The 10,790-nt window shown below is 56.2% G+C and overlaps 1 protein-coding gene across 2 annotated transcripts; it reads right to left on the bottom strand.

Annotated features, from left to right (window-relative positions):
• Positions 1–481: 481 nt before the first annotated feature.
• LBX1 (ladybird homeobox 1) lies at positions 482–4,638 on the bottom strand. 2 transcript variants are annotated; one of them, XM_074373741.1, is made up of 3 exons: positions 4,443–4,638; positions 2,780–3,495; positions 482–2,086 (listed from the first exon to the last, which is right to left on the bottom strand). In XM_074373741.1, the coding sequence occupies exons 2-3, from the start codon at positions 3,102–3,104 to the stop codon at positions 1,566–1,568; spliced, it is 846 nt and encodes a 281-aa protein (XP_074229842.1). In that variant the 5' UTR covers positions 3,105–3,495; positions 4,443–4,638; the 3' UTR covers positions 482–1,565. The 2 variants fall into 2 exon arrangements, with proteins under 2 accessions (XP_074229842.1, XP_010969324.3); XM_010971022.3 differs by having other exon boundaries at positions 2,780–3,492.
• Positions 4,639–10,790: the final 6,152 nt, after the last annotated feature.

Genomic DNA, 10,790 nt, shown 5'->3' with positions numbered 1-10,790 from the left:
GAGGACCTCTGGCGAACCGAAACTTGGGAGCTCTCAGGCTCCACCCCACCGTCCAAATGAGCTATACCACCCGAGGCTTAGCCGGTGTCCCAGGAGCACAGGAAGAATTCCCTTGGGTCCTGGCTGGGAGGCACAAACCCTAGGACAAGCCCTCCTCACACAGCCTTTGCCCCACACAAATTAATTTTGCACCCATGGCACCCACAATGTAGGCACGCATTTTCTCCCAGCATTGCACGCCTCACTTTTTACCCGGACCTGGCGAAGCCTGCTTCTCACTCCTACAAACGTTCAGTAGCCAGCTCGAGTTTGTGGGCAAGAAGTGCCTCCACTCTCATTACTGCCCTCTCACCCCTCATTCTCACACCTTCCCTGAAACTCCTCCAAATCTCCATGGCCAGGCCACCAGCAGTAGTGAGACACCGAGACTGCCATGGCTTCACTGGAGAGGGTCCACTCATTCAGACATTGTCACCACCAGTTCTAGTAAAATGGCAAAGACTTTATTTATCGGAGAAAGAGGCCTTGGGTACAGTCGGGGAAGAAAGGGCAGGGCAGGAGCAGGGAAGTAGCACGCGGGATCCACCCTCATCCGGCCACCCTTGTCTGGCCATGTTGAGCTAGGAGTACGGCATTGGAGACTGCAAAACAGACCCAGAGCTGCGGAGGAGGTGGGGTGAGGACTTAGGTCGGCCTCCTCTCAATCTCTGTCACATGCAAAAAAATTCTAAAAAGAGTAAAAAATAATTCTAGGGCTTTGGGTTCCATTTTCGTTGGTTGGTTGGTTGATTGTATGGATTTGCTTTGTCCCTAAGACCTGGACCCCAGTAGTCAGTCCAAGGAAACCAAGAGAGGGTGGGGAGGAATCTTTAAAATAGTTTTACTGGGCGTTAGGAGGCAGAAATGGCATCGAAAACAGACTTCTCTTGTGGTGGGAGGGGTAGGGGGAAGAAAACATCAATTTGAAACTTGCAAGTCAGGACCCGGATGCCCCCATCAGCCCCTTCCCACGGCCGGAGGGGAAAAGGCAGAAGGAAATAAAAGAAGTCAACTGCAATAGGCCTAGGAAGGCGAGGAGGGAGAGGGCCGGTGCATTCGCCACATGCAGAGAAAAATCAGAACAATCGGGCGCCCCCTCCTCCAGACCGCAGGGTTAAGTGTTCGTCACCCTCGATTCTGCCTCACCCTCAGCAAAACCCGCAGCCTGAGAGCTCTGAAAACATGGAAATCTCCGAGGTTTTAAAAAATAAAAGAAAAAAAAAGTCAGGCTGCGGTCGGAAGAACCCGGTATATAGGTTTAAATATTTATACGGAAGCCATACATAATTGCACGGCGAGGGCTCCCGGGGTAGCGGACGCCGCGCGCGGCGGCCGGCTCCGCCGGCCAGCCCGGGTTTATTGCTTCGAGAGGGAAGAGGCGGCTGCCGGGAGCCGAGTCCCGGCCAGGGACAGGGGAGAAGGCGGGAGTTGTAGAGGAGGTCCCAGCTCCCCTCAGCGGTCCGGTCCGGGAGGCGGAGGGCATATGGCCCTAAGAGCCCGGGGCGGCAGAAGATCCCTTGCGCAGCTCAATCGTCCACGTCGATCTCTTCGTCTTCCTCGTCCTCCGAGCAGTCCTGGCTGCTGGCCGGCTGGTCCGTGAGTGGGGAGGCCGGCGAGAGCTGCAGAGGCCCGGCGCCCGGGGCCTGCGGGGCGCCTGCGGGGAGCACCGGAGAGCCAGGCCTCGACTTGGCCCTGCCGCAGCCACCGCCACCGCCGCCCGCGGCCTCCGAGTTCTGCTCAAGTTCGGCCAGCGCCACGATATCCATCTGCCCGCTGGGGCCCAGTTTCTTGGCGGACTCCACATCGGCCTTCATCTCCTCCAGGTCCCGCTTGAGCTTGGCACGCCGATTCTGGAACCAGGTGATGACCTGAGCATTGGTGAGGCCCAGCTGCTGAGCAATTTGGTCGCGATCGGCAGGGGACAGGTACTTCTGGTAGAGGAAGCGCTTCTCCAACTCATAGATTTGGTGGTTGGTGAAGGCCGTGCGCGACTTTCGCCGCTTCTTGGGGGTCTGCCGCTGCCCAAAGATGGTCATCCCGTCGCGGCCTGCGAGGAAACCAAAGTATAGGCTTGCGCCAAGGGAGAGGAGACCCCATCCCGGCCCTTAGGCCACCTAGACCCATCTGGCCTGCGATCTGCCGCTGTTCCCTTCTCGGATTAGATTTGGCCTCGGGGACGAGGGTAAGCCTCAGCTATGACAAGCCCCTTTACCCATCTCTCATCTACCACAAGTCTCTAGGAAAAATGGTTTTGGTCTCTGCCCTGTCACCTGAGAGTTGGTTTGAAAGACCCGAGGTCGCTAGAACACAAGAGAGCCAGACAGGGACGCCCTGACCGGGTGTGAATGTTGGCTCTCGACCTCTTCTCAATCAACCCGACTCTACCCTTATCCAATAGGTCCCAGCAAAGGCTCTCCACTCGCCACCCCAGGAGAAGGGCTTAGAGTGCCCAGGCCACTGAGAACGGAAGGGAGTCAGACAGAGCAGGCAGACTGCGGAGAGATCTTGGGTTCCCGCCTCTCCTCCCTGGTCACTCGACTCTGGCCTATCTAGAGGTCCCTAGGAAATAGTGTTTGGGTCCTGTCACACGCATCTCCACTCCTAGCGGCAGAGGCTTGGGCTGGAGGACCCTGACGGCCGGCGCGGGAGGAGGTGGGCAGAGGCACAGGGCACTGCGAGTGGGACACATGGAGCCGCGCGCGGGGTGCTCGGTGTAGGGGAAACCAGTGGCGGCGCCTACCTTCGGCTGCCTGCAGGACGCTGACCTCCAGCCCCTTAAAAGTCTTGCTGGCGAGCTCCTCCAGCGCGCACAGTGGCGAGGTCTGCGAGAGCAGAGCGCGGCCCGCCAGGGGCAAGCCGCCCGGCGCGTGCTTGTCCGCGGCCGCCAGCAGGTGCGCCGCCCCGCACAGCGAGTAACTTCTCCGCACAGACGGCTTGTTGAGGATGTCCTCAATGCTGAACGGCGTCAGCGGCTTGTTGGAGTTGGCGGGCGGCGGCAGGTGGTCCAGCGGGCTGCGCCGCCTCTCCTCCCCCGGCGCCGCCTTGCTGTCCTCCTTGGAAGTCATCTCGGCCTCGTTTGGGGGCCTGGCCCGGGAGGCTCGGGCCGCAGGGACCCAGCCCGCGGGCAGCTAGGGCGCCGGGCGGCGCGGGCCGGCGCTGGGCGGGAAGGAGGCCGCGCCGGGCAGGGCGCAGGCCAGGCTCGGGGCGGATTAGCGCAGTGGCAGAGGCAAGCAGAACCTCACGGGGCCCCAGGAGGAGGGCGCTGACGCGGGCGCCGCCGCCGCCGCCGGGGCTTCCAGCAATCCGGAGCCCGAGCTTGGGTGCGCCGCGCGGGGCTCCAGTTTCGCCAGCCCCGGTGCTATTTAAAGGTGTCAGGTGGCTCCGCGGCAGCTCCTGGCCCCGGGTCCTGGCGGCGGCAGTTGGAAGAGTCGAGGCGAGGGCGCCGATCCCGTACTGCTAGGGGAGGCGGAGAGATGGGGCAATTGACTATTGCTAACAAGTTAGCCTTGATCGAGGAGTAATCAATTATCTGCAGCGGCACTTCTCTTTCTTTCTCCCTGTCTTTCTCCTCTCTTCTTTCTCTCTGTTCTCTCTCCTCTTGTTCTCTCCCTCCCTCCCTCCCTCCCTCTCTCTTCTCTCTTCTCTGCTCCCCCCGTCTCTCTCCTTCTCTCCCTCTCCCTTGTCCTCTCTTTCACTCTCTGTCTGTCCAATGCAGGCGGCTCTAAGTTGGGAAGCTCATTAATTAGCGGGCCTAGGGTAGGAGGAGCCGGCTGGAATTAGCCTGCCTAATGCGCCTGTCAGTCCGGGCGCTGCGCCGCGCTCGGCCCGAGCTGTTTGTAAATTACATTAGAGGCGCCTTTATTGCACCCGAACCTCCGGCGACTGAAAAGCCGCCGCCCCCACCCCAAACTGTGAGCCGCGCTCCGGGCGCACCCGCCTCCCGCCGGCCTGGCTGTGACGGCAGCGCTGGCCCGGAGGTCTCAGGCTCTCCAACCCGGGATTTGGCGCCCAAGAAGGGTGGCAAGAGTCCAGCCAGAGAGGTATGCAGCCGCTGAGCGGGCCAGGTAAGACGAGGAGCCTGGGTGGGCCCCGTGGCCGCCCAGAGCGGACTTTGCTGAGCTGAGATCAAGGACCCAGGACCCCTATCCCTAGACCCACTTGCACCTCACCCGCGGCCTTGGGCCACACGCCTGGGGAGAGAATCTGCAGCCCTCAGGCTGGCCGGCGGGAGGTCCGAGCTGGCTCTGCAGCCCTAGGTGAGGCAACACGGGACACAGGGGTAGGGGATCTCAGGGGTTGGAGGAGGCCAGTCAGAGGACACAGCCTTCCCCAACTGAGAAGTGGAGAGTTGGTGGTGGCTCTAGGCACCTCTCCCCGGGTGTGAGCCCAAGCGACACCCTTACCTCCTCCGGCAATCTTGCTCACTCTCCTCCGGCCGCGGCTCTCAGGGCCGGCCCGGGCCACCGCTCGTCTGATGACCGGCCTCTGACCAGATAGCCGGGCCGGGTGCCGGGGCTAACGGGGCAGGCTCGGGGCCTCCCCGCTACTCTCTGCCCGGCCCCGGGCCGGGGCCCCGCTGCCGGCCCCGCCCAGCCCAGCGCCAGGCTTGAGTGCACCGCCAGGCCGACTCCAGCTGTTCCGGATGCGGGGCGGGGGCCCGGAGGGGGCCGGGCCTCGGCTGGGACTGCGCTCTCAGGAACCCGCGGGGAGCCGGGGTTCGAGTCAGACTGAGCATTGGGAACCTTACGGCCGAACTCTGTGTATATCAGAAGAGCATTTGTGTGCATCGGTATTTGAATGTGTTTTATGTTTTTGTGCATATTTGTGAGGGGTTCTCCACGTGTATATTTGTGTAAACGTATGTGAACCTGTGGGTATTTAGTCATGTTTGAACCCCTGCCCCCTAGTTTGACTTTCATTCCCCTGAGGTGCCCAAGGGGGCTGTGCACCCCAATTTTTTTCTCTTGAGTCCTTCCTCTGGTTTGTATGGGGTTGTTTGCCCTACCACCCTAATTTTCCGTTTCTGCCCCTGTAGAAAGGAGGTTTGGGGCCAAGGGAGGAAGAGCTCTTCTCCTCCCCACTCACAGCCCCAACCCCTCTCTGGCTTTGTTTGTAAACTCCTAGGCAGACAGTGTGGGCTGGCAGCCCTGTTTGGTCCAGAGAAAGGCCCTAAGAGGCCAGTGTGGAGGCTGTGACCCAGCCCAGAGTTTGGGATGGGAAGAATAGGACCTCTTGGGCTTCTTGCCCCCACTATACCTTCTCCAGAGAGGGAGCAAACCAAGCTAGGCTATGGGACATGGGACAGGTTGTCTCCCTGGATGCCTCCAGCATAGGGGCCTCTGAGCATCACAGATCTCTTTATCTCATTTAGTTATTTGTTTGGAACAAGGCTTGCAGCTTTCCAGAGAAAAGGGACAGTGTAGGGAGAAAGGATTCTTGTTTGGGACCCCACTGCCTGCCCCAGCGCTGCTTGCGAGTGTTGGGAAAAGCTACTTACCCTCTTTCCCCATCTCTGTCCTGCATTCTGAGGGGCAGTACAAGTGCTTTAGAAGCAAGAATGGTGAGAATGACATTCTCAGTTCCCTGAGAGCTCCAGAACTATCCTCAAGGTAGGCCTGTCTCTGATACATCAGTGCTGCTCTGGGAGCCCTAAAGTGAGGCTGGCCTAAAGTCAAAGTCCAGAGATGGTGGAGAGGGACCTGAGGGAGAGGGCTCCAGGGAGCTGGATACTACTGGCTGGGAAGCTCTGGGACCAAGAGGGGTCTGCTCTCTCCTCTCACTTCCTGCTCTCAGAATCTCGCCTCAGCCTCTAGCCCACAGCCCTTTTCTACCATAATCTCAAAAGCCTCAACCCAGAGCCTCAGGCCAGCCATATCTCCTATGCTAGCAGAGGGGGCCCCTCCAGGTCAGGGGAAGGGGACTCTTGGGTTTCTATCCTCAGAAGAGCCACCTCCAATACTGCATCTCCCCCATTCTTCCTGGCTGTTCCTGTCTCCATACCTGATATTGGCATGCAAGACAGGATCTTAAGGACAATCCTGCTGTTGCCCATCTCCCAGTCCTTCAGGACCAGGAGAGTTCAGGGTTATTGTGAGGCTGCTAGGAAGGTAAGGAATATGAATTGGGGAGCAGAGGTGTGGGAGCATGGAATTCCTCTACTGGAGCCCTGTTTCCATGGACCTTTAGTCTTTGGCCACGTTATGTCAAAGTGGACAGGACATTCCACAGTCATCTGCTGCATTAGCCCTTCTACTCACCATTGCTGAATCTCTTCTTCCCTTCCTGTCAGGTACCTGCCACCCAATCCCAGGCTTTGTTTTTTGTTTTTTTGTTTTTGGGGTTTTGTTGTTGTTGTTGTTGTTGTTGTTGTTGTTGTTGTTGTTGTTGTTTGTTGTTGTTTTTTGGCCTGGGTGGTTAAACTCTTGGTCAAACAGCTCTGGCTGGCATAGCTAGGTGTTGAGGGGGCACGTGATTCCCCCTGCCCGTTTTGTTGTTTAGGGCCCTCTGTCTCCATCACCTCATCCAGATCATCTTCAAAAACCAGCCCAACTAACCCACCAATTTTTCCCAACTCTGTGGTTTCTACTAACTCCAGACCCCAGTGAGTGGGCAGCTGGGATCTCCTGAACTCCAGGGAGCCCAAATCCACTAGCTCCTCCTGTGGAGCTAGGAGCTGTGGGGTTTGCCCTCAGGCTCACTCCTTCTCCCACCAGAATGGGAGATCCTTAAAGGTAGGGTCCCTGATGTGGGGATTCCACCCACTTCAGACCTTCATGGGCCAGGCAAGCCCCTTGCACCCTCCAGCATGGGCTGAATGATTTTTTGTTGAGCAAATAGAGTATAAACAATTGTGTATCATGGAGGGGGAAGGCTTGGGCTCACGGCAGTCCCATCTCAGAGGAGTTTTGGAGATTGTGAGATTTGGGAAGGGGAATAACTCAGAGGCGATGGGGGTGAGGTTGGTGGGAAGGAACTCTGGCATTGCTATTCAGATCTCACCTTCTGCTCAACCTCCTTCCTGGGATACAGTCCCCAGGCCAGTGTCTTCTCCCCTGGAGCTGGAAGCAGCTGGCCCCTGGAGTCTGCTCCACAGAGGGAATGCCTGTCTTCAGAGCCTGGTCTATACTGTATCCTAACTCCTGAATTTCTGCTTGCTGCCTGTGCCACCAAGGTCCAGCCTTATTCTGGCTCCAGTGGAAGATGAAGGAATTATTCTAACAAAAATCTATTTACCCACTAGTTTAGTGAATATTCCAGACAAAGAGGAGGGAAAAACATTGCATGAATTGCCAGGTTAAAGGGGCCCTATAGACCCAAACAAAATGAGTCATTCCTTAGCACAGGAAAATAATTCAAGTAAAATGCCAAAGGCTCCATCGGCTTTAATCTGGATTGTTTGGGTTGCCCCATTCTTTTCCAGATTATTTGTGTAAGCATCAGCATGGGCCTTCAGGCCAGAACATCCCTCAAAAAAAAAAAAAAAAAAAAAGGTTCTGACACTGCTTGAAATGAGTTAACCTGACCACCAATCGGGATCATTTTTGTCCCCGAGGGACTTGCTACTCTGACACTCCTTGTGGAATTCAGAGAGTGCTTCTTCTGCTAATAGAAGTAGACTCCGATGGATGGCCTCCTGCCACCCTGGCTGAACCAGGACTGCCCACTTGGTTTTTATATTCTGCCCTGGGCCACCTTCTGCAGCAACAACAACAACAATAACCATGACAATAAACACCATAAGCCCATATCAAGTGTTTGGCTTCAGGCTAAGAGTTTTATTGATTTCATTTGTTTCTCATAACCCTGTGAGGTAGCTACTGCTATTACCCTGATTTTACATATGAGGAAAATGAGGCCCAGAGAAGTTAAGTAATACATCCTAAGTCACACAGCCTGTTTGGGAGTAATTGGGATTTGAAGACTGTCTTTTTGTGACTCAAGTCAATCCTGGAACCATCAGCCTCTTAATGGAGGCCCAAAGTCTCTTTAAATGGGCTTTTGGGGCTCTGCAGATCCCAGAAATTATGCATAAAATTAGGTATGTGAGCCTAAGTGTGCACATTTTTCCAGGGGCATTATTAAATAACACATTGGATTCTCAAAAGGGGTTGGAGATCCAGAAAAGGTTAAGGCTAGAGCAGACCAATAAGGGGAGGGGGAGGGGAGGGAGAAGGGGAGAGAAGTTGCCTCTGCAGGCCTGAGGAGCAGGGAGCCAGCTGCTCCAAAATTCAGACCAGGCTCCAAGCCTGTTTCTGGACCTGCCCTGCTGTCTCTGGCCAGACCCAGCTCTCAGGACCTCTTCTGGCAAAGAGAAGTGGGCAGGGTCTATGGTCAGGGCACTTTTTTTGAGAGCACCCCCTCTCTTCTTCTCTCCCTCCCTGCTCAGCTTCTTTGTGAGCTGAAATCCTTCAGAGTCTAGTGACAGGATGGTCTCACTACATGGGCCAACCTCTTCTTGGCCCTTCAGCCCTATGTAGGGGAATTGACTGCCCTTTGGAAGTGTGGGGGACATAGACCACCGAGTGATATAGACACTCGGTAGAGATGGGTAGAGATGATCGAGGCCCAGGTGATCATCCACTGCAGCCTCCAGAGCAGCCTGCTTTCTGGTTCCAAGTCTTTGCTTCCCTCAACCTGGGACAATAAGAGTCTTTATTGCTTCCCTTCCTGACAACTCTTGCTGTTTTTAGTCCTCAACTCATCTTGGGGAGCCTTCTCTGCCCTGTTCAGTCCTCTGTGTTCCTTAGTACAACCCCCTTGGAGTCACTGTCGGATTGCCAGGAACTGCTGGCTTGTCATCTGCCCTTCTGCCTCTCTCTTCACCTGACTGTGAACTTGGGGAGAAAGGGACCTGAATCTCCTCTCCATGCCCTATGCCAACCTGGCATATACCAAGGGCTCTTTGGGCATTCGCTGAATCAATAATAAGAGACAAAAGAGACGCAGGGGCAGGGACCTCTGCCTGTGCCCCAGAGAGAGAATGAGGGGTGTTAGGAAAGAGTAGGTGCATTGTTTTGCCAGCTGCATGCAGATGTGTGAGGCACCCCTGCTGCTCAACCTCCAACATACATCGAAGGCCACAGAGACCTCATTCGTTAATGCTTTTTGGCCATGGAGGGAGGGGTGGTCCTGGGTTCTGGATCCAGCTGTGGTATGGCCTGACTCAGGAATGGAGTTTGTTCACTCTCTTTTTAAATACAGGATTGAGCTCCTATCATATTTTGAGCCCAGAAGCAGAGAGGAAGAACAGACAGAGAGAAATGGGCAAGCAAGAGTGGCAGGAAACACATTCCCACCCCAGTAGCCTGGGGGCTATAAAAAGGGTAAAGGATTGTTGGGGGGAGTCTGGTTCTGTTCTAGTGGAGGTCACATTTGAATTGAATCTTGAAAATCCAGGAGCACTTGGGTAGGTGCAGAAGTGAGGATCACTCTCCAGGCAAAGGGAACAGCCAGAAGTGCCAGCTCAGCGGGGTGAGGGGATATCCAGAGTGCCCCCATACTTCCTCCCTCCCTGGCCTGAGCAGTGAGCTGCTGAGGTAGGGGTGAAATCCTTGGTCCCTTGAACACCCCCATCAGGTCTGTAGCCTGCGGCAGGGGCTGGTAGGTTCCTGGGATGGCTGTTTGGGGCTGTAGGGGTGGGGGTTGAGGAGAGGCTGCACCCCAACCCTTGCTGCTCCTGAGTCTACAAGGGTGGTTCCATTCTCCTTGCCATCCACAGAAGCTCTGAGAACTGACCCTCTCTCTTACTAAACGAATTCCTGGGTCTGATCAAGACCGCTAATGATGGTCAGGTTACTCATTCCTGTGGGAGGGCACCAGGCTGTAAGGCTAAGCAGCGGAGCCCAGGCTAGGCCAGCGGGGAGAGGTGAGGAGACCTAGGAGCCGGCCAGCATGGCTAGATGGGTATGGGAAAGGCCTGAGTCAGGCTTCTCCTAATAAACTTCATGTGAATAATTCAGCAGCAGCTCATTGCATTAGTGCTGCTGCCACCCAGGCCGCCCCTCGCTCTGGCTGAGAAGAGGGGATCACTCATGGCTTGAGGAGGGGAGCCAGAGAGAAGACTCCGTGGCCAGTCGCATCCCAGATTCTGCCCAGGGTCAAGTCCCAGGACACTCTCTGGTCTCTGATTCTATCGTGCCCCACTGGTCAAAGGGCCACCTACTGGGGAGTGCTGTCCCAGTTAAGCTGCTCTCAAAGCCCCGGGCAAGAGAAGACAGGCTGCGGGACCAGGGCCAGAATAGGGTACAAGGGATCCCGACCTGCGACAGAAGGTAGTGCCCAACCACACAGAGAAAGCCTGGCAGCCTGGCTCTAAGCAAAGTGGAAAAGGCAGGCTGCTGTGCTCAGAGCCCAGGTGCCCAGGGGATGCTTCTTCAGCTGGGATTTTCCTTGCCATCAGAGTGAAGCTCCAGGGAAACCACAGGATTTTTCACCGACTGTGGATCCCCAGTGTTCTGCCTCTGCCTGCCCCCTCTCACCCCATCTCTCACGGACCCACGGATCCAGCTCCCGCTGCACCAGCCACTGGTGTCGGCCAGGCTCCCTATGGTCGCCAGGGGACGAAAGGAAGTCCCAGACTGTTGGGCCTGAGAAAGAGAGGCTAAGTACTAGCTCCCATAGCCTTTTTTCGTTTGAGCGGAACCAGCTTCGTTTGGCTTTTCCATCTCTCACATGTCCCTGGGTTTCTGATCTTGAGGGATCACGCTCATCCCATTAAACATCCACCGGTGCTTAATCCCTCCAGCTCTTTC

The sequence above is a fragment of the Camelus bactrianus genome, chromosome 11, assembly GCF_048773025.1.
Source record: "Camelus bactrianus isolate YW-2024 breed Bactrian camel chromosome 11, ASM4877302v1, whole genome shotgun sequence".
Lineage (NCBI taxonomy): Eukaryota > Metazoa > Chordata > Mammalia > Artiodactyla > Camelidae > Camelus > Camelus bactrianus.
This window is presented reverse-complemented; position numbering and strand designations above follow the sequence as displayed.

What these genes read in the sequence shown, in the direction of transcription:
- LBX1 (XM_074373741.1), bottom strand. Translation starts at nt 3,104, where the DNA reads ATGACTTCCAAGGAGGACAGCAAGGCGGCGCCGGGGGAGGAGAGGCGG. An exon ending in CGTCCTGCAGGCAGCCGAAG is followed by an intron (nt 2,087 to 2,779) that starts GTAGGCGCCGCC and finishes GTTTCCTCGCAG; the next exon opens with GCCGCGACGGGATGACCATC.